Genomic DNA, 23,801 nt, shown 5'->3' with positions numbered 1-23,801 from the left:
TCCTATTCAGAGAAGACTCCTTCCCCTACCTCTGCATCTAGCCAGTGCAATAAAAAACGCCCAGCATTCACATCAGCTCGATCTGTCCTGCACATTTCCACCATCTGTTGTCATCTGCCCCTTCCTCATAATTGCACTGGTTTCTTCAGAGGAAAACCAGTGACACATCTAAGCTATATTACCTCAGAGCAGTGCTGGGTTATGAACTGCTCATTACTAACATGGGACAAGATCTCAAGATTGCAATCCATGGGACAAGATGCAGTTGATGCTCTCTAAAGGCTAAAAAAACCCAAACAAGTGTCAGCTACTATTTGGAAACACAGAGGGTTTAAAAACACCATCATCGTATAAATCAGTTGTGTTCCCATCTTGGATACTGGTCTTTTCTGCTATAAGGAAACAAGAAGATGACCCTGTGTCCTGATAAAAGTTATGGAGACAGCTTCCATGCAATGATTGACTGCCATAAATTCCAGGAAAGTCTTTAGGACCATCATCTGAGCATGCAGGGATAAAATTGTGAAGGCCAGAGTTAAACTGGAGTTGAAACCGGTGAGGGATGTGAAGGACAATAAGAGCATCAGTAGATACATCAGCAGCAAAAAGAGGACTAAGGAAATTGTGGCACTGCTCCTAAATGGGACAGAGTACCAGTGGCACAGGGTACAGAAAAGACTACATCAGTGCCATGACTGCTGGTATGGTGTGGTCTTGGAGCTCCCAGATCCTGAAGGAGATTAGCCAAGCTTGAGGGAGAAAGATGCTGCTCTCGGATGAGGAGCATGAAGTTAGAGACTACTTAGGTAAACAGGACATACATAAGCTCACGGGATCAGATGGCAAGTGATGACACAAACTGAGAGCTAGCCAATGTCACTGTGAGGCCACCTTCTGCCACCTCCCAATGACCACAGTGTTTGTGAGAGGTCCTCAAGTGCTGCAGGCAAGGAGGATCTGAGGTATGGGGATCAAGGAGGATATGGCTCAGCAGCTTCACCTGAAAGTCTGGGAGATTATTTCCAGACACAGTAAGAGCAAGAACATCCAGACTGGGAACAGCCAGCATGGATATACCAAAAGCAAATAATGCCTGACCACCCTGAGATGAGAAGGCTCTGCAGGTAAGAAGAGAGAATAAGATGTTGTTTACTTGGACTCAGCTTGTGACGTGCTTCCCCATAGCATCCTTACAGTCAAGCAGGAGATAAGGACTCGACATGTGAGCTCTGCAACAGAGCATGGGAAAAGTAGCAAGATAGTTCATCTTCCAGATGCAGTTTTTTCAATATTACTACTTCTGAGGTAACAGGAAAGCTCATGGCACAATACACTTTGGCCTGAATTTGAAATTTTAATACACAAAAGTTGGCAGGTTTTGCTACTGTGTGGGAGAGAGCCTCCAGATGCAGAAGGCTGTGTTCATGCCAGTGATTATTTTTAGATGATTACAAATGTCCATCTGAGCACAGCAATGTACCCTGCTTTCAGACCACACTGAAGTACCAGAATACTCCATTCAGTCTTAATATTTCAATTATACATCTGCCCACCATGTCCTCTGTAAGTACCAGGACTCTGCACTGGTTTGTAATAATGCCATTTGAGTCCCCTGCTCTTACCAGCTATTACCCTGCAACAAACACAATAGGTCTTCCAAAACTATGCCAAAAAGACACGTCCTCTTAAACATCTATTTCCTAGCCCAGAACCTGGCTTTAGTATCATATTTTTGAGAACTTGTGTTTATGGTTTTACCAGCTTATTCTAACATTTGAGAACTACTCATATTTCTAGTTTATACTTTTAAAAACAAAACAAAACAAAACAAAAAGCATACTCGCTGCTAGGATAGAAGCACCTCTATTTAATTGCCTTTATTAAGGGATAATGTAGAAAAGAGTCAGATCTATTTTCCTTTTTTTTCTCTACTTATTCCTTCCCCCGCTCTGTGCTTGTAGCTCCACATATTTAAAGCTACAAGAAGCCAGTATCCAAAGAAAGAAAAATTTTGCATGCTTTGCCCAGTTTTAAGTTTATTTTATCAAACTGCTTTTAACATTCACCTGCCAAAACACAACTTTTACTCGTGCTTTTAACATCACACAAAAAGCATACTTGCAATGCATAGGCTGGGTGTAGGTAGGGGAAGGAAAGGAATGACCCAAGAGGCAATGGAAAAATTATGCGCGAGGCAGAGGAGAGAGCCAGGTGTCAGGCAGGGCTGCACAGGACCAGAGGGTTTCTCGCCCACCCTTCGGGCTGCATCCCCAGGTCCCAGTCCCCGACTCTTCCAGCCCCACCAGCCAGCTCTGCCCTCTGTGCCCCCCCAGGGTGCTAGTTTTGAATAACACCAGGCATCTGATGACCTAAATTTACACCGCAGTGGCTTTCTGCCCACCGCTGCAGGCTGGCATAGCAAGGCTGTCGCCATGCTTTGCCACCTCTGGGTCACCCAGCTCTCGGTCTCCCCGTCGTCTCCTCCCTTGCCAGGGAGGGGCCACACACGGCAGGGCTGGCCAGGCCTGGCACTGCCCGTCCTCTCATGCCTTGGCCGACGCATGGCTCTAGCATGGGCTCCCCTCCAGAGGTCACCGGCCGCTCCCCTAACACTGCTCCCTCCTGCCAGCCAGCCATGGCTCCCTGCCCAGATTAAACCCGATAAACCGTGGGCGGGTTGCCACGGGGCCTGCCGGACAGGCTGGACTCTGGTGGGGCTCAGAGGGGACCTGCCGAGGGACTCCGAGGTGGTGGCGGCCACTCTCCTTGCCCACAGCAGCGATGGCTCCTTGCTGTGCCAGCAGTCCCTGGGCTGCCCGCTGGCCCCCACGGCTGCGTGTGCAACTGGGCACCTGTGTGTTCGTGTGTACCTGCCAATCTACCCGTGTACATGCGCCTGGGCAGATGCCTGCGTACGGGTGCGTGTATGCGTGTATAGGTGTGTGTGTATACGCATGTATCTGTAGGTGTGAATATATGTATGCGCGTGCACATGTGTTTGTGTATACGTACATGTGTGTACGCGTCCGTACATGTGTATGCACAGGCGTATCCGACACCCACTCGCCTCTTCCCTCGCACCGCCCCGCCCGCGGCTCGCCCCCCGGCTCCTGCGCGAGCGCACGCGCGGCCCCGACCCCACCCCGCCGCCCCGCGCTGCCCTCTTCCATCATGGCGGCCCCCGCCTCGCGCGCGCGGGCGCGCAGGCGCCGCCTCGCCTCCCCTCTTCCGCCGGGCGCCGCCGCGAGTGCACAGGGCCGGAAGGCGCGGCCCGGCAGCTCTCTATGGTTGCCCGCGGTGGGTAGCGCGCCGCGCCGCCTCGCCGCGCCTCGCCCCCGCCCGCGCTGCACGCCGGGACACGGCCGGTCCTCCCTCCCTCTCTCCTTCCCTCCCGCGCGCCCCGAGCCTGCGCCGCGCCGACATCCGCGTTGTCCCAAGATGGAGGTGCGGGGCTCGCGCTGAGCGCGGCCCGGCCGACACAGGAGCAGGAGGAGGAGACGTGCCCGCCCGCCCGGCCCGGCCCGGCCCGTCCGCCCGCCTCTCCTTCCCCGCCCCGCCAGGCCGCGGCTCCGGCGGCACCGGCAGCAGCAGTAGCAGCGGCGGCGGCGCCTCCTCCTCGCCCGCGGCCCGGCCCCGAGTGCGGCGCGGCCCCCGCATGAGCCCGGGCGGCGGGAGCGGGAGCGCCCGGGAGCAACAACCGAGGTGCCCAGGTCGGTGTGGGCGCTGCGCAGGGCCGGGAGCGGGGATGGCGCCCGGCTCACGCTGGCCCTGAAGGGGAGGGAGGCGGCCCTGGCAGCTCCCCCGCGCCGGGGAGGGGAAGGCGGCGGCCCCGGGGGTCCTCTCCTTCCTCGCCGTGAGACACATGGGTGCGGGGCCGCCCCGGGAAGGCCGGGCGGGCGGGTGGCTCCGAGCTTCTCCCGCCCCCCCGGGGAGACCGGGCTCGCTGGGCGACCTTGGGTGAACCCAGCCTGCCCCTTCCTCAGTTTCCTGGTTCGGTGACGGCTCTGCGGGGCTGCTGTGGGCATGGGACGGCTCGGTGCCATCGGCGCGGCCGGCTGCCGGTATGGGAAGCGCTGCGAGGGTCTCGTAACTAGTGGCCAAGGCCTGTTAGACAAAGTAGGTCTGTTCACTTGCTCCTGTTACCTTCTGTCCAGTCTGAAGAGTTGGATCTTAACCTGTGAGCAGGCTGCTTTGCTGATGCATGTGATCTGTCGCTCCTGACTGCAGGACTTTCTGGGCTTTAGTTTTTAAGCATACCTGCAGTATTAAGATCTCTTAAGGAACGTTACAGTTCACTGTTGATTTGTAAATCAGATGTCTGAGATGATGTGTTGTGGTCATTCAGAAGTTACTACTGCTTAAGAAACAAAACATATTTCACAATTCTCCTTTAAGTGACAAGAACCTGTAATTTACAGACTTGTAGTTATCCTTTTTCTTTTTTCTCCGGTTAAAGGAAATACTTGTTTATGTTTCCTTCTCTTAATGTGTTGGTCTAATTCTAGGACTAAGCATGTGTCTTACACATCACTTCAGGGAGGGTCCCTCTGTCTGTATGGAAACTTACCTGCCTTAGTAGGAGTCTGCAAACCTGAGGCCCTGTGAGAAATCGGCTTCTCAGACTGGTTTTGCCATGCTTCTTGCATGTCTAGCAGAAAGTTTCTCAGTGGAAAATTGTACCCAATTTTAGCTTGATTCTTAACAAAGTAAGGCCTGCGTGATTGTATTGTCAGTTTATTTTTTTTTTTTTTTGACTGGTTGACTGGTTTGAAAGGGAGAGGTCTAAAAGATAAGATTAAGTTCCTAATTCATGCAAATAGCATCCAGTTAGAGAGATTCCTTGCTAAGGGAAAAGCAGTGCTCTGAGTTGTACTGTGTTGTTAGACACTTACGATGGAGGGGAGAGGGAAATGATGGAGATAGTGAGAGGTGTACTACTTGATAAGAATGAAAAGTGCTGGAAAATGGGCTTTTTACAGTTCTCACAAACTGCTTGGTTTAAATGTTGGCTCTGAATAACGCTGCATCCTTTCATCGTGGAAACAGTTGAAGGTACCTTTTAGAAATTAGAAAATATGGCAAAACTCAGTTTAATTGAGTGTGTTGAAAGTATGAAATGTGTATTGCTAAATTGATATAGATATGCAAAGAAAACTATCACGTGTTTCTTTTAAAATAGATGCAGTTTGTAGTGCTTATGACTTGTCTTCCTAACGGTATCATTCTGTCAACTCAGTACAGAGAAATAGTGAAAGAAAACCTAGTCCACTACTTACATTTACAGAGCTGATACTTTTAATTGAAATTATTTCTGTACAATATTACAGATGCTTCATCTCTCTTCTACAAAGACCTTCCATTCCACTCTAAATGTTTGCTATTTAATGTAACATCTTTCCTGCTGGAATTAAGGAGTTCATTTTGTTTATCAGAGGTGTTTGCTGTTTCTCCTCATTAGAGTGTCCTGAGTGTCTCCCAAGAATATAGAAATAAAAGCACCAAGCTAGATACCAAAATAAATGTTTCATTTGTTTGGGTCTATTTCAGGGTATGGTTCTGTGACTTTGCAAAAAAAGTCGGGCTTGAAAAAGCAGAAACTTTTTCACAGCAGTGTATTTTAAAGCCTACATTTCTCAGTCCAAGTCCTCTTCAGAACTCCAAAGCTGTGTGGGTTTGATCCTTTTTTTTAGTAAACAAGACTTCTGGTATTTTCCTTTTTTTTAATTGCTGCTGCTGTTTAAAAATGTGGGAACGATGATTCTTTTGTGGATGGAATTGAAAACTGTGTGTATATGTTGAATATATCTGGGGATATTCTTAACCTGTTGGAGTCCCTGTTAGAGTCCCCGATTGTTTTAATCAACTTGAGAAAATAAAACAGGTTCGTTTTCATATCCTTTAACTTCCCTTTTAAAAGTATGAAATGTCATGTGTACCACAGTATAAAATCATGCTTGTTTCATTATGATTATGTTCTTTGTTGATGTATTCTTCACTAGTTCTCTGAATTCACAGGTTATACTTAACCAGATAAATAATGGGGGCGGAAATATCTTTGAGTTGAGTTTTAAGTCCTAAACATGTTAAATTGTGAACACGTTTAAACATACAACATTTTCTATAAACACTAATTAGTATAGTACATGATATGACACTTATGGAATTAATTTAGTTTTTATGCTTTTGTAAATATGCATCATCCTAATTTTTGCTGTGCAGGAAAGATTTTTTTTCTTTCCCCCTCAGTTTTACTTTTAGTTTACTTAGTGAGTATCCAGAGAGAATTCATCTTCTTTTAAATGCAGGGAATGTCCTTCTCCCTCTGCACACCAGTGTACTCATACACCTGAAGATGAAAGCAACTAATTCTTAAAAATAGAACATGCAATTGAGGGGAAAGGGAACAGAATTCATAAAGTATGTAGGCATTCCAGCATCAATCTTCCTTTCTGGTAGTGTGGGCCAAGTCTTCACTCTAATTAATGAATTGATATTGATTTTTAAACAAAGGAGGTGTGTTTTACAATTTTTCTGAAGTATCCAGTGCGTTTAAGGTAGCTGTGAATTTTATAGAGAAGCAGTGTTAAAAGGTTTTCTGTCACTAATCAAATTCTGATTTGTACATGGAAGAAGGGCAGTAATACATTTGCTATCAGGGTCTGTAATGAAAAAATGTAGAGTATGTTGTTTACTTTCTAAAAACAAAAATCTGCCCCCCTCACAGAAGTTCTATAAGCTGTGCTAAACAACTGGTTCCAGAGACAACAGCAGTGAGCAAATCTCATGTTTGAAGTTAATTTTGTCACCTTAAATACTTTGACCTTAACATTTACTACATTAACTTCTTGTATTTACAGGCAGTGCCTGATGGCCTCATAAGCCTGTGTTGCCCATGAATAAAAGTTTGGAAAAAAGCTGGTTCATAGGAATAGTAATGTGTGTAATGTATCTGGTTGGTTAGCACAAAGTCAGCAAATACAGTCTAAAGGTAACATTTTGCAATGAAGCAACACTTCAGTAACTACACCAGCTGGTGACACATTTCTTCAGGAAAATAACCTCATAGGAGGAATATGAAAAAGAAAATCAAATAATGTTGAGATCCAGGGTTCAGGTTTGGCAGTGTAGCATCTGACTAAATAGCACTTTAAATTGCTATTTTTGAATAGCTGCACCTTCCTGTGGTTAGGAGGGACAGAGCTTATTGACAGAATAACTTACTGGGTGCAAAATTACATTATAAATTAAATATTATTGTAGTTCTGTCTAACAAATACTCTCATGAATGAATCTCTTAAAGGAAGCATTAACTACTTCTTACTTACTTTAATAGGTTGAGCCTGCTTCCCTGTATTATGCAAACTGCTGAATGGAGGAAGGGGGTGGAAGTCAGTCTTTACCGATACTCTTTCCGTTACCGTCCTGCATGGTTCTTTACCCATGTTTTACAGAGTGGTGAAGAATTAGGAGAAGCTGCAGTTATTCAGCTGAGTGGAACTAAATGGGTGGCTTCCTTCTGGACCCTCACTTCACTGTCTTAGGTAAGAGGGGTGATCTGCTTCTTTTGAAGCTACTTGAATTTCCTTAGAACAGAAGTATATATGGGTTTTTTAAGAGAAATTTCTACTTAGCAAAGCAGAGCTTTGAATTCCTTTTTTTTTTTTTTAATCTGGTGGCTTGAAAAGTGCATTCGCAGTTTGTAGCTCTCCCAGTACTTTTCATCGAAAAATGTTGCTGTTTGCATCCATTCAAATAACTTTAAAAATATGCTCTGTGTACTAACATAATTTACTTTTGAGAATCGTGCTTATCTTATGTAGTATGACAGAAGTGGGACTGTCACCCAGAGGTGGATTACAGTGGTGGTGGATAAAAGACAGTTTGACCTGATGTACCACTTGACTGCTTGGTATGGAGTGCATTATTTTTTTTCCCAAAAACTTGGAATAGTTTGGATTGGAAAGGACCTTTAAATGTTATCCAGTCCAAATTCCTCTGCAATAAGCAGGGACATTTTCAAATAGATCAGATTGCTCAGAGCCCCGTCCTGCTTGACCGTGCATGTTTCCAGGGATGGGGCATCTCCTACTCCTGGGCAATCTGTTCCAGTGTTTTACCACCCTCATTGTAAAAAATTACTTTCTTATATCTAGTCTTAATCTACTGTCTTTTAGTTAAAAGCCATTACCTCTTGTCCTGTCATAGCAGGCCCTTGTAAAAAGTTTGTCCTCATCTGTCTTGTAGCTCCTCTTCAGTATTAAACAGCAGCAAACAGGTCTCTCCAGATCCTTCTCTTCTCTAGGCTGAACAACACCAACTCTCTCAGCCTTTCTTCATAGGAGAGCTCCTCCAGCCCTATGATCATTTTTGTGGCCCTCCTCTGGACTTGTTCCAACAGGTCCATGCCTGTTGTGTGCTGAGGACTCCAGAGCTGGATGCTGCGCTCCAGGTGGGGTCTCAGAGGAGTAGAAGGGCAGACTGGTCTCCCTCAACCTGCTAGCCATGCTGCTCTTGATGCAGCCGAGGATATGTTCTGGTCTGCAAGTGCACGTTGCTAGGACAAGACTGGCCTTCCAACAACCAGGATCTCCAAGTCCTTCTGTAGTTACTTTCTGCTGCCAATTCCCTCGTTCTCTAGCCTGTATTGATACCAGGGGTTTCCCCATCCCAGGGTCAGGACCTTGCACTTAGCCTCATTGACTGAGGCTCCCATGGGCCCACTTCTCAATCTTGTCCAGGTCCTTCTGGATGGCATTCCATTCCTCAGGTATATCAGCCACACCACACAGCTTGGTATTGTTTGCCAGCTTCCTGAAGGTGCATTTAGTCCCACTGTCTATCATTGATGAAGATACTAAACAATACCAGTCTCAATATGGACCCCTGAGGGATACCTCTTGTCCATCTGAACATTCAGCCATTGACCACTACCCTCTGTATGCAACCATCCAACCAATTCCTCATCCACCAAAGAGTCCATCCATTATCTCTCCGATTTAGGGTGAAGGGTGTTGTGGGGGACCATGTCAGAGGCCTTACAGAAGTCCAAATAGATGACATCAGTAGCTGTTCCCTTGTCCACTGATGCAGTCACTCTATCATAGGAGGTCACTAGGTTGGTCCAGCAGGACTTGCCCTTGGGTGAAATCATGCTGGCTGTCTCAAATCTCCCTGTCCTCCGTGTGCTTTCATGTTCATTCCTTGCGTGACAAAATGTCAAAGCTGTGACCTAAGTAACTAAAGACAAAATTTAAGTATCAAAAACTTCAGAGTGGTTTGAAACCCAAAGGAAATTTGATCTTAGTGGCCTGTGTATCGATAGGATCCAACAGGATCTCAAGCAGAAAATTACAGAACCTCTTTTTGGGTTTGGTGGTTGTTGCATAATGGTCTGGCAATGATTAGTCCACATAGTTTTCTTTTCATTCTGGTGTTGTATGAGGACTGACAGGACTTCTGACCAAGCTAGAGTTCTATGTGTGAAGCTAGTTCATATCTCCTTCATGGAGAAGACCATGCTCTTTGCTTCCTTTGGCAGACTGTTTAGGACTTTTTAATATTTCCTTGATAATGATTACACCTAAGAAATTGATGAAATGAGGATGTCAGGATGACAAACACCTTCTCCCTTCCCTTTGGGAGCTGTGTGCAGGGGAGGCACAAGAGTGATCTATATTGTGTTGCCAAGCTTGCAAGGCACTGAGAGATGCCAGGCTTGTCTAGGCAGCCAGGGTCTGGCATTACTCCTGTACTTCTGCTCTGGTATGCTCCCTGGGACCCAGGTTGGAGCAGCTGCAGTTCAGCAGGCTTGGGCTGTTAGCAGGTGGTGGAGTGACTCTTAAAGGAGCTGAACTTCTCAAATAGGACGTAGGTCAAAATACTTGAAGAAAGGCTATCACAGTTGTAGATGAGTTTTTCTTTTGCATTATGGTTAGTTGTGTGTTTGAGCTGACTAATGCTTTAAGTGTCTTTACTTTACAATGTGGTATTTGCCATATTGTTAAAAGGAATCAAAAACTTCTGCAAAGCTAGATAATACTGAAGAAGTCTGTCACTACCTCAGAATTTCTGTTTCCAATACAATTTTTCGTTTTTCTTATTTGTATAGCTATATTTGGATAATGACTGCTTGTTTTTTCATAGTGAAATATCTTGTCCAAAGTCTTGGTGATGAATATTGTGTTCTGCTATATGTATAAACAACCCAAGTTTGTTTTTAGAAAGTCCAAGGTATACTAGTGTACACTGTTTGAGTAGCAACACCTTGTGTTTCAGCTGGTGTAGCAAAACTTGCTTATTGTAGCCAAGAGAAATACATACTTAAGAGTCCACACAACCTGCAAATCCCATCAGATTCCAAGGACAAGGGAGCTCCCGAGAGTGTGTATCACTTCTGTGAGACACTGGTATTTCTTGCTTGCAAAGATGGAGCCCTTTACATAGTAAAGCTGTGAAAAATACTCCATTTGCACAATTCCTATAACCTGAATATCTGACTGAAAGAAGGATGTTTGTGAATATTTGTTTTTTACTTGGCTAATGTGATTTTTGTTTATTGTTAAGAATGTTAATTGTGGAAGAAAATTATTCTTAATTGAACTTAAATATTTGAAATTGTGTCAGAAAAATTTATAATACTAGGTATTATTTCTTTAGGGTAGTGCTCTCAGAATTTTTTCTTCTATTCCTGTTGTGTTACATTTACTAGATAAAACCAGATAAACATAACAACCCCAAACTCCAAGTGGAAAAGATAATTTAAGCACCTGTTAGAGATGATTTCATGATATCTTTTATCAAGCCAGACAAAAGAGTTGTGAAGCTTTTTTTGTAATTTATAATTAATTTCTTAAATATTTTGTAATTACATATGCTATAGTGTGGTTAGTTCAGTGCTTTACTGTCTGTGTTAATATAATTCGGTTTGCCTTGAAGCCTCCTTTTTTTAATTGAAAATATCTGACATAGTTGTAAACAAGCAGCTTTTTTGGCTCTGGTCACATGATAGGTGAAGAATTTTTAATGTGGAATGGAAGCAATAATGTTGACCAAGCCTTTAGTCACATTTGCCATTTGCATTTTTTTTAGGCAGATGTGGCTTAGTGCTAATTAAGTATACTAAAGGTGAATGTTGAAGTACATCTGACTTCATGAAATCATTTTCATTCCTTTTAAACAAGCATTACAGAGCCTTACTTCCTTTTGTGTTGGTCACATAGCCTTTGAGTGAATGTAGACTTTAGACTTAGTAGACTGCTGAACTCTGTTCTGCCTCAGTGGTAGCTGGTGAGGAGAGATTGAAGGAGAAGAACTGGAAGTCCAGGAACTTCAGTTTTGTGTTGTTGGATTTGCTCTTCTGTTGTTGTGTGTTATTATGCAAATAACCTGTCTGCATCTCCTTCATTGTGGTCTTGTTTCTTCTGTCAGTTGTACTGTCCTACACTACTCCATAGCTTCAGTTCTGTTGGGAACCATTGTTTTCTTGTCTCTATTGCTGGGCAATAATCATAAGATCTCTGGTAGATGTATTTGCACTGCTTTTTCATGCTGTACTTGGTGCTCTCCTCCTACTCTGTGGACACTGAAAATTTGTGCTTCTGTATCTTAGAGGAGAATGAGAGAATTTTATACAGATGACACTGCTGTATGTCTGTACAGAACAAATGCATACATTGAAGTTTAATCTGGAAGTCCTACGACATAAGGTGTGAAAATATTGGTTGCATTTGTCAGAATACTTTTAACTGAGTTTGTCTAATGGCACCACTGTGAATGAAGAATTATTCTTTAGTAGAATATAAGATATTTTGGATTTCTGCTGTTGATACAGAGTGGAAGTGCTACTTGCAAACAAGAAAATCATCAGTTATTGTCTCATGCTGTTCAGATAAATTTTTCTTCTTTTTCTTCTGATTAGTAGTAAAGTTTTATTGATGCAGTTGCGTATCATTAGCACAGTAATCCTAACTGTACAGAAAGCTACATAATTAGTAGAACTGTTTGTTGAAATAGCAGTCTTTTTTCATGAAACATGTAGGGTGCCCTATATAACGAATTTTTTTTCAATACAAGGAAGTGTGTTCACATTGTTAGTGCTTAGAGTTTTAGTGGCAAAACTGGTCCAGGGTTTCAGTTCCCTGATAAAGAATTGGGCCCTTGACACTAAATGAGTTCTTGCTGGTTTGACATCTTTTAAGATAAAACTGAATGTACTGTTCAGGTAACCAGATCAGGTTTTCCTTTGTGGGAGCTCTGATCCGTGTTGGAGATCAGCCTAAATCAGCTGTGTCGGATTTGTTTGTTCTTAATAAAGTTTTAAACCAAGAAATTATGTATTAAGTCTTCACAGTACTGAAAATGTGATATTCTGTGCCAAATTACTAACTTTTTTGAAAAGTAGTAAGTAGATTTCATAGTATCAGGGAATGGTTTGGGTTGGTAGGGAACCTTAAAGAAAAATCTAATTACAACCCCCATCCATGGGCAGGGACGCCTTCCAGTAGATCAGGTTACTGAGAGCTCCATCCACCTTGGTTTTGAGCACCTCCATTGATGGGGAATCCACAGCCCCTGTCTTTCTTCAGTTATATGCCTATGTGTCTGTTTGTGTCACTTTTTCTCTCAAAGCTGGCTGTGCTTTTAGGTGTTTGTTGAAAATATTTCAAGTATGTTTTAGTCCCTTGTTAATTATGACTTCTCTGAAAATGAAGAATTTATAGAAAAGCTTACTGAACTCCAGCAATTTTATGCACCCAGAACAAAGATTTGGTTCTATCTGTGACTTCTTTTGAGTGTTCATTTTTCTTATTATTATAAATGCCAGTTCTTAAAGAAAAGAAAAAAAAAACAGAACTAAATATGGGGCGGGAAGGAGAAAGGAAATTGGTATTTGTAATGAACTGGATGAATGGAATTGTAAAACTATTGCATCACTGCAGGGGAAATAATAGGGAGTACTATGTGCATGAACTTTGTTTTTGTAGTTTATCTAACAATAATTATTTTCTGTTGTGCATTTTTATGAAAAGTGTGATTAAGTTTTAGGCAGTCCTGTGAGGAGTGGGTAGCTGGGTATGATGATCCTTGTAGGTCCCTTCTGACTTGACATATTCTATGATTCTGTGTTTCCTTTAGTTGCAGGCTCATGACTAATCAAATAGGCACTTTTGAAGGTATTGTCTTGAAGTTGTATTGAACTTCAGATTGGTATGAAGCATACTGCAAGATCTGAATTGTAATGTTTTGCATTATAGGTACAAGAACTGTAGAAGTCCATTATAGAATTTGAAAGAACAAGATTCTGCAGCTCTGAAAAGATATGGTATGTTTGTTTTCACTTACATTGTTCGTATGCTAATAATTATAATAGCAAATAATGATACTTTTCTTCCCTGAGATTAAAAAAAAGGTTGAAAATTAATTCAAGAAGAAGCACACAATCACTTTTCCCCCTTTTTTTTTTACTATGGTATCTATTACTTAGTCATAATTTTCTAGAAAACTGACTTACTTGATTTTTCTTGGGGAAAATAAATACTGAAGATATAACATTGATGAATTCCCTTTTGATTTAACAAGCTCATCATCATGCTGCTACCATCCATTTATTGCTCCATGGATTGGATAAGAATTGATGTGTTTCTGAAAGCTGTACCAGTTTTTTTTATTTGCTGCTGAGCATATTTATAGTGGGGGTATGACTTGAAAAATAAGTTCAGAACTTGCAGAAAATTTATCCAGTCATCACTGTTAAGTCAAATTTACAAATAGGAATGCTGGGAAATACAGAAATATAATCTTTATTATCAGTGTTAACATAAACCCCTGGCACATGGTATCTCTTTTTTGTCTAGGCTCTTAAGCGTCCAGTCAGCTTAAAAATATGTACACGTATTGTGGCAGGGTTGGAACTTGAACTTGTAGTTATTTTAATTGCCATTTCCTAACTTAATTCTGGTGTGGTTCTCTGGTAATACCTGGTATTACTGCACCACTCTGTAGTGTCTCTTGAAGTTCTACCAACTATGAACCAACTTGGAACATAGAGAATTTTTGAAACTTTGAGCATCACTGCATTCAGAAAAACAACTATTAGGTTAATTTTTCTGCCATATTAAATAGGTCTGTTCATGCATATACAAGATTGTATGTAGTTATTTCAAGAACAGCTTCTAAGCAATGTGTGTACTTTTCTCTTTTAACCACTTAAAATGTGGGGAAGAGCTCAGTAACAGCTGATCCAAGTTTTCTGTGCCATGGGTTTATGTCTGGATTTTTCTTTTCAAGATAATTGACTTAGAAATATACTTAAAGTTTTGAAATCACAAGTTTGCAAAAGAGTTGTTTGGTGTCTTTTTAAGTTGTGTTTTGTAGGTAGCTATAGACAGGCTCTAATAAAACTGTTAATTCTATGCTGAAACTTTAGCTGTAGTGTGTACTAATTAAAAATTGTCTCTCAAAAAGCTACAGTGTTACATTATCACAATCCAGATGTTCCTGAGAGAATTGCATAGATTGGTCCTTTACTCTAGTAGGCATCTGGCAGGTAGTGTATATTCATTTTTGCACCCACAGCACCACTGGGACCACCCACCTGCTTCTTGCTCTCCAGTGTCAATACCAGTTCTGTGTACAATGGCTCTTCTTCAAACCTAAGCCATTATTTCTTTATTGCCATTATTCCTGCTGGCTGCTTTTCTTCTGGATGTTTAACTGCTTGCCACTGTATGTATGCATTGAGTCTTTGTAATGGTATGTGCTTCATAAATTGGTGAAGAATTCCCCTCTAATCCCCACAAATTGTGAGTAATAAATACTAATGGAACATCAGAAAAGCTGAATGTTGTGCTACAGAATTGCATGGTTGCTTGGTTTTAAAATAAATTATATTTAAGCAAACATGCTGAAGAATTTGGTGAACAGAAAGATACTTTACATGGAAGGCAGCATGACAGATGGGTGGCAAAAGAAATCAAAACAGAGCATAAGCAAAAGGACAGACAGAAAAAAAAATTAAATAGTAAAGCTGAAGCAAAGCTGTAAAACTTACCTGATTGCAAAATAATTTAACATGATAAGTAGCCAGTAAAAGGAGAGTTACTAAAAGACATTCAAATAGGTGATTGGATTTCACCTACTGGTGTAGAAGGGGCTTTTTTTTCATGGCTATATATGATTTTGGAGGGAGCCTGAAGTAACAGATAGAATATAACTGAAATAGAAACAAATGGTTCTGCTGCAAAAAAAATCAGGTGTGTGTGTAGTGGAAGGCAAAAATCAGGCTGTGGTCTAAGTGAAAAATGCAGAAGCTAAGGATAATTTTGGATCTTTCCTGCTTTTGCAGAGGTGAACAAAATACATATATGATCTCACTGAAATATCAAACCAAGAACAGATGTTGAAGGCAGAATCTAGAATCCAGAGTTGCAGGGACAGTTGTAGAAAATGGGAATAACACACAGGCCTCTAGTTTTGGCCTGAGGGGAGGGAATGGGGGCAAACATCAGATATTCTTCTGTTACTCTGTGATTTTTGAATATCATAGTTTAACCCCGCTGGCAACTAAACACCAAACAGCCACTCTCTACCTCCCCACACGGTGGGGTGTGAAAGAGAATCGAAAGAGTAGAAGTGAGAAAACTTGTGGGTTGAGATAAAGATAATTTAATAGGTAAAGCAAAAGCTGCACATGCAAGCAAAGCAAAATAAGGAATTCATTCACCACTTCCCATGGACAGGCACATGTTCTGTTATCTCCAGAAAAGCAGGGCTCCATCACAGGTAACGGTGACTTGGAAAGACAAATGCCATAACTTTGAACATTCCCCCTTTTTCCTTCTTCCCCCAGCTTTATATGCTGAGCATGATGCCATATAATATGGAATGTTTCTGTGGTCAGCTGGGGTCAGCTGTCCCAGCTGTGACCCCTCCCCACTCCTTGTCCACCCCCAGCCTCCTGCCTGGTGAGGTGAAGAGTGGAAAAGGCCTTGAATCTATGAAAGCACTGTTCAGCAATAGCAAAAACATCCCTGTGTTAATACAAATCCAAAACACAGCCCCACACTAGCTACTATGAAGAAAATGAACTTTATCCTAGTCAAAACCAGTACAGTGGAGAGTATTGACATCAAGGCAAAGTAAGTATACAGATATTATAGGATGGAGCTTTTATATTAATCTATGTTTGATCTCTTTGTATTGAGATGCACAAAATTCTGCCTTTATGAAACTCAGTAACTTGTGTTTTTACTGAAATGTAAATTCCAGAGTAGCACTAACTTTAATTAGAAGATAGTAGCAAATTCAGATTCCCATCCCAAATAATTTATTCAAGTGTTAATTTTTCTCATTATCCTGCATGCTTGTGTTCCTACTCTAATTAGAATTTGTCGGCTTTCATTTTCTATTCAAGGGGATTTCATATGCATTTTTTTCAGTTGGAAGATCTTTATGTATTCTTTTTGTGCTATGAGAAGACTTAGTTTCTTCCAGTATCTGTATTGATAGGCTTGATTAACTTTGAACTCCTTTCATTGTCTAATCACAAGACATTTTCTTCTATCTTCATGCTGTCTTTGTGGCTCTTTTTTACTACTTCTGGAACACTTCTGAAGAATATTGAATAATTGGAGAACTGGGTTAAAGTTTGGAAGATGTGTGAAGTACTTTGTGCAGATGAACAGACACTCTTCCAGGCACCCTTCATGAGTCAAATCTGTCACTCTTTTTGTAATATATGGGATCATGTGTACATTTGTACATCAGTTGTGACTGCTTTAGTCACTTTAGGTTGGCATTTTCCAGGATAGAACCCAATTCTTATTGGTTTTCTAACTAATGTGATTTTTGCATTTGTTGTTACTAGTAGAATTGCTTGGTTTACCATGCAGTAGGAAAAATTCATATAGAGGCCATATTATTGTTTGGTTGGGCTTTTTTTGGCTCCATTAGGATTTTTATGATCAGGTTGTATTAGTGGCTGTTTTATTTTATTGTAGGATCAGTAGTAATTTTGCCTACAAATTAGATGCATGAAGAAAAATTCTCTTTTTATGTTTTGTGCATTGGAAGCAGCATGCAGGCAACAAAATAATTTATATTTCCAACTTTATGAAGAAATCAAACATGCCTATTACATTATTATTTTTTCTGCTTATGACAATTAAGATTGAATTTAGGGGTTTGGTGAATGTTCTCCAGGACATTTGACTCAATCTCAAGTTTTAAAAGGCCAGCTCTCATATTAGGTGTCAGTTCCTTACTGTATAGATTACTGTTTCATTGTGGTACTCAAAGTCTTTCTGGAAATACATAAAATTTGTTCTTGGGACATTCAGAGGGACTCTTGAGAAAACATACAAAAGCTGTTTTCAGTGGTATATTCTGGAGAGAGATGGTTACATTTAATTAAGCAACTCAAATTCTGGTACTGGAAGGTAATGTAGATCATGGTACTTCATTGTACAGTAAATCACCCCTGTTTTCATCATAGATCAAAAAGAGAATCTTAAAAAATTTGGGTCAAAGATTACTTGGGTAGATAACTTAAAATTCTTTTATAAAGGAAATCTAAATTCTTACAGGTGCCACTTCCCACAAGTCCCACTCTTTTAATAAGTCAATCAGAAGTTACAGTTTAAGTAAGGATAGTGTTCATGTTCTGAGGGATCTTCCTAGGCATCAGATACTATGTATCAGCTGCCAGATTTCACTGCTGTCACAGAACGTGAACATCAAATACCCAGGGACCGTAGTAGGTTTACCATGTAATGTTCAATTAAATGATTGGTACCTGGAAGTTATTTGCCTTTTTTTTGGTTGCTGAAGAAAGTATTTACAATCTCCAGGGTGTGGCTTTAGGTTCTGTATGTTGAAGTTGGGGACCTCTTCTTGCCTTGTGTTTCTGCTTGTAGACTTTCAAGGTTTAACGAACTATGTAGGTATATTTTATCAAACTATGCAACAAAGTTGCTTTTAGCCCCTTTTGATGCATGAAGTTGCTTCCTGACATCTTGTTCTTTCACTCATTTTTTAACTCCTCCTTGAGTTGATGGGAGCATTCTTTTAAGAAAATATTCATCTGTGTGCCATCTTGGAGAAATAGATGCTGTTCTAAATCACTGCATAAACATTATTTATCCCATTCCTTTTTCATGAAGGCTAGGTCAAGTCACAGAGTTCTTCAGATACGTGGTTTGAAGACATGGATCCTTGTGTATTGTCTTCCTAACTGTAATAGGGGTTGTTGCAGTCCTGGTTGATTCTACCCCTAGTAAACAGTTACTAGGCAGGCATAGATGTGTCTGTACTGGAGCCTGCCCAGTCCCAAAAAGCCTGGCAGCCATCTTGGGTATCTCAGACATAATCCACAGCCACAAATTTCCTTTCATACCTTCAGCTGCTCAGTGTGTTTGTGAAAGCCTAAACTGTAAGTCGTGCTGATCATAACAGTGAAGACCAGGGGAATTTGTTTGAGTAATACCAATAAGTATCTGCCCTGGGGCTGCTGTTTTCATCTTCTATAAGGTAAGTTAACAAACAGAGAAGGTTTTTTGTAGAGAAATTCCTGTGACAGAAAAGCAGTTGGTTTAGACCAGTTCGCAATTCTTCATAATGCCATTTTCCAAGATCTTGGTGTATTCATCAGTGCGGTTTTCCCTTCCTAATCAAGTAGTGTCTTTTGACTCTCTTAACCAGGTTGGAGGGTTTTTGTGGCTTGTTTGGATTAAGCAGTCAAAATGTCCTTTGTTTGAGCTATATTCAGAATAAGGGATCTCTGATGGCAGTCTCCTTCACCACCCACCCTGTGTTTCAACATGCTGGTCTCTTTGCCAGCAGACTCTACTTTGCTTATGCATGAATGAGTAAGGTTTTAGAAAAATTAATTCTTTCATCTGTGCCAGGGAATCCTTGCCAATCATACTCAGTCCCACAGGAGTGGCAGCAAGGATAGGTGGGGAAGGTAGGATGAGAAGGAGACTGAAGAGAAAAATGATTCATTAAGGTTTTTTGCATCTATATTGGTGAAAAGTAGCATGAGAATTTTCAACTGCAGTACAATAAAAGTCTAGTTTTAAGGTATCATGCAATAAATCAGAAATCCTGAAACTACCTGATTCAAAGCTCTGACCCATGATAAATTCAATTTGTAGATACAAATTTCACAACAAGCTTCAATGAATTTACTTCAGCTCAGTGAGATTTGTGACAGTTCAGATACTCCTCCCATCACAGAACTACTGTAGATACTATGTTCGGTGGTGTGATAAATCTGACTAACAGAGTTGGGTCTGTGTCAGGCCTTGGCACAAACTTGTCTTGGCTATGACTTTGGAGCAGCCAATTTAATGTATATTTTTTAGCATTCCAAAATCTGGTGGTGTTTGAATCCAGCACCAACACTTCATGTGCTCCTTCACTGTTGTCAGTCGAGTTCATGACTTCTCCCGTATAAAACAGCCTCAGGAAAACTTTGTTTTACTAAGGTTGATGGCAGCCTGGTGTTCTAAATACTTCTATTTGAATGGAAGACTGCTGTAGAAAGTTTTTGCCAATAGTCTGGATGATATAGGACCAAGTCTAGGTAGGGAGTGATTGGTCAGGCACGCTCCAGAGCATGAGCTGGTACTTCCAGCATTCAGACAGAATGCAGGTTTCCCAACCAGTGAAGCTTTAGAGATGATACCACTGTCCTCTGACCAGTGTACTAGAAGTTACTTGGGCTAGGTGCTAGAAGCAGTTTTAGAATAGGCATCTGTTTCCTCAAAACTAAGGCTTGCCTGAAACTGGACATTTTCAGGTCTTAATCAGAATGTATTAAGCAGTGTTTTACATCTTCTCAGTTTTGCATCAGCATCTTAGGTTTTGCCTTTCTGTACAGCTGACAGTCAGCAGACATTAAATGGAAAATACCCTGTTCTGTAATGTTGACAGATCAGGAACCTGTCCAACTGACTTTTAATTGTTTTTCTATGTTCCTAGCATTGACTCAGTTAAACTTTGACAATTTACACCCATAAAACATAAGTACTAGAGAACCTCTGTTTTATTTTGGAGATTTTTGGTAGCCTGCTTCTTTTTTACTTTCCTTGTGTCAACTGCACTTGTGTTATGATGAGAACACTCAAATACTACTGATGTTAAAATCATCAAATGGCGCTTTACCTATCTCAATGAATGTACGTGATAAAACTAATAAGCATCATTCTGAAACTAACACAAATTTTGTTCTGTGCAGAGTTTGTGATAGAATGGCAAATTATAGTAAACTGGCAAAACTGGGCAGCTTTTCTGACAAACCTTAGAAAATCATGAGCCTTGCTAAGATCTTACTGCAAGACTCTTGTATAGGTTGGACTGAAGCACCTAAGAAGGTGCAGTAAAGAAATAAATGGTTTTTACTACATATTTAAAGCTGTCTGATGTGCTCTCTTAGTATTTGCACCAGATTGTTATGTCTGCAGGTGTTGCAGAGAGCTGCGGGTGTGCCCTCAATAGCTTTGTGCACCTTCATTCTGTGTGAGGCTTTTGCTGCATGGCAACCTGCAAATGTGGGGTTTCATCTGGGTTACCACAGGAATAAAACTTATCAGGATACTATACAGAGGTCTGTCTTCATAGCTGCTGCTGTTAAGAGAAAGTAAGATAACTTTTTATTTACTAAATACAATATTAACATTGCAGTTTTTATCAAAACTTTATATTAGCAGAAAGCAAATGCTATTTGTCATCTGACTCTCCTTCAGAGGCCTTGTTTCTTTTCTGGCTTTCTCCAGCGCGCTTAGGAGCTCTGGGGGGGGAGAGAGAATGGGATGAATTGAGTGTTGAGGATTATGTTTGGAAATATGTTATCCATTAACTTTAGTTTAGAGTAGATAATAGCAGTAGGTAAGAGACTAACTGGTTCCTTTTCAGCCATGGAAGTAATCAGCTGGGGTGGTCCCAGGGCGCTCTGGGCACGAGTATTGCTGAGTGATCATTGGCTGCCACCTGCGTGACAAAGTAAAGGACCAACCCTTCAATTTATACCAGTGGAGCCAGATCACGGGAAACAATTGACAGGTAAAATATACTTTTGAAAATTTAAGGGAGAGGAAAGAGGACGTGATATAAATGGAGCAAAGAACCTAAAAGATTTGCTATAGATAGCAAAAGTTGCTCCTCTGAAACTTTTATGTAGCTGTAGCTTACTTCTTTTTGGGGAGAGGCACACAACAAAGTTCAGGTTACTTGTTGCTCCCTGGGAACAGAGCCTTGCTAAGAAACAATGTTAACCCAGCTGTAGCAGAAAAACACCTACCAGAATTTTATTGTAGGTGGAAATTACAGTTCATATTTATGCACCCAATTCCAGATCTTTGAATGCTTGTTGTCTTGTCATGGGGTGTTTTCTGCTGGTCCAAGAGATGGGTATGGATTTTGGTTTTTTAGAAAGACTAAAGATAAGTTGCTGAATTTTCAAGTTCACCAGTTGATTGTACTGCAGTGAGTTACTCTAGAAGTTAGAATGCCACGCAAAAAATGAATGTAAGTCTTAATCTCACTGATAAAACAATACTTAGCAGCAATATTTTTCTTCTTTTTATGTTGTTTTTTTTATTATTATTTAGAGAATTGGCTGAAAATAATTTTTAAGGACTTTTAACTAAATTATTTTTTACTTATTTAGAATTGTTAAGCTTATGCTTAGCCCAGCGTGATACAGGAGTGGTGTGACAACTCGGTTTTGATCAGTGACTCAAAATTGTGATCACCCTGATGTCACCGAATGGCCACAGCTTGTAAAAGGTAAGTATGAAACATACTGGGTTGTTTCTCAGGAATTTTTCTACTATAATGTTTATTTTAAGGTATTTAACTTGTATGGCTTGAAATTAGTTTTATAAATAATATTGAGTTACATTATTTGTTTAAGATAAGTCAGCTGGCAAAGTTGACTTACACTCTTGCTAACAGTGATTTCAAAGCTCACTTAGTTTGTCTCTGCCTACTTTCTAAAATACAAGCGCTGTGGTGCTCCATGATATCCCTCTTAAGAAAAATACTGTCAGTTATAAGTCTCTGGTGATTTTTACTGTCATACTGAATTTCTGTATAAATTGTTTAGCATACTCAGCCAAGCATTTGTTCAATTTTTTTTTAAAGTATTTATCCAGGAGGCTTGATGGTGTTAAAATGTGTAAGCTTGCATACCATTACCTCTCTCATCTAGAGGGGTACACTGGAAGTAAAAGGAGTGGCTTGTAGAATGGAGAAGTTGCTCCCTGTGTTATTGGAAATGAGCCACCATTTGAATTTGCTAGCTCATACTGCAGTATTCAGATTAGTTGGTGTCTTGTGATCAGTATCTACAATCTAATTCAAAGCTGAAATTTTAAGAGCATTTGCTCTGAGATTTTCTCTGAACAGAACTCTTGTTTCAGATTTTAAGCATGATGAAAGGACGTCTTGCCGTACTATATAGTTGTTTTTCAGTACTGTTGCCTGCTCACAGGAAATAACAAGGTATCTTGTTTGTAAACAATTGGGTATTGCAAAATAAATAGCTTCTCAGCAAACAAGTGCAATTCCTGTAATTAGATTGATCTTCCACTTCATTTTAATGAGTACTGAAAGCTCATTTTGTTAGGTGCTTACATTGTCATTTGAAACCTTTTAAAATCGAGTTAATATGTGCATTAATAGTTCTGCAAACCATAGTTATAGTAGATCTGCTCATGTTTTAGAAAACAATAAGCTGAAGGAATTTTCACCCTGTTTTCTGCAGAACCACTTTCCTTAGAAGACCAAACCTTTTTTCACCCAGCTAGATGGTATTTTTTTCTTATATTGTTTATCTTACAGAAGCAACTTTTTGGGTTTTTTTTTTAGAGTAACGTGGACTGAACTGTATTGTCCCTTTACAGCCCAGATAAAATTCTCACAAATGATGAGGATAGAAAACGATTTTGGGTATACTGATAGCTGTGTTTACATGTCTGTACTACAGATCGCCAGGCTAACTTTTTTACATGCAAATTTTGGATGCCAATCTGCTCTTTTTCTGTAATTCTTCATACTGCTGTTTATTTTAAAGGCTGAAAGTGATCAGTATTCTTGATGTTTTTCTTTTAACACCACTATTTCCCTTGCATTTTCATAGCAACTAAAAACACTACTCTCCCAAAGCTTCAATGTGTTGTATGTCGCAATACTAGAATTAAGAGAGCAAAGCCTCAAATGTCCAGACCTTTTGCTACTGTTTTCTGAAGTCCTGGAAGTAAATAGAGGAGCTAACCAGTATGAATATAAATATGCATCTTTCCTCTACTCCAGCTTCTAACACTTACATGCCCAGGTGAATAAGTGGGAAAAAAACAATTGAGGTTCTTTTCACTAAGCATTTAGAGGCTTGCTTTGGTTGCTGGAGTTGAAGAGAAATTTCATTTGTTTTGCTGCTGAACAATATTTTTGTCAGCAACTGTCTTGTCAGTTCTGAATTTAATGAGTAACAGAAACGTAATTTGGAGGTAATAAATAGAAGCCAAAATTTTAATTGGGCAGTTTTTATGCTATTTTCCAGTTAAAAGGGTATTTACATTTTAAGCAAGAGTATAAAATTAGTTGGATAGGAAGTTCAGAATTCTGTCCCTAGTGTCAGTTAAATTTTATAAGTTAATGAAATATAAACAAATAATTTCCTGTGTTCTGCATCATCTGTCACCGCACAGTATCCAGCTAGCCTAGGAATTCTAAGTTGTCTGCCAGAAATGCCTTCTAGGCACTGGGTCTGTTTGGTAGAATCCAGAATATTGTTAAGATCT

General features: G+C 40.6%; 1 protein-coding gene across 4 annotated transcripts in view; it reads left to right on the top strand.

Annotated features, from left to right (window-relative positions):
* Window positions 1–3,255: 3,255 nt before the first annotated feature.
* The window catches only part of UBE3A (ubiquitin protein ligase E3A), a 54,042-nt gene continuing 33,496 nt past the window's right edge, over window positions 3,256–23,801 (top strand). Inside the window, exons 1-5 of one of the 4 annotated variants that reach the window (XM_069006104.1) lie at window positions 3,256–3,710; window positions 7,452–7,541; window positions 13,254–13,321; window positions 20,914–21,060; window positions 21,668–21,786. In XM_069006104.1, the coding sequence (XP_068862205.1) occupies window positions 21,767–21,786 (20 nt within the window). In that variant the 5' untranslated portion in view covers window positions 3,256–3,710; window positions 7,452–7,541; window positions 13,254–13,321; window positions 20,914–21,060; window positions 21,668–21,766. Of the gene's footprint in view, window positions 3,711–7,333; window positions 7,542–13,253; window positions 13,322–20,913; window positions 21,061–21,667; window positions 21,787–23,801 lie in introns of all 4 variants that reach the window. The other 3 variants (XM_069006094.1, XM_069006122.1, XM_069006113.1) reach the window with 3 other exon arrangements.

Source organism: Aphelocoma coerulescens, chromosome 1 (genome assembly GCF_041296385.1).
Source record: "Aphelocoma coerulescens isolate FSJ_1873_10779 chromosome 1, UR_Acoe_1.0, whole genome shotgun sequence".
In the NCBI taxonomy this organism is placed as follows: Eukaryota; Metazoa; Chordata; class Aves; order Passeriformes; family Corvidae; genus Aphelocoma; species Aphelocoma coerulescens.
The sequence above is the reverse complement of the archived record's forward strand: the minus strand, read 5'-3'. Positions and strand labels throughout refer to the sequence as shown.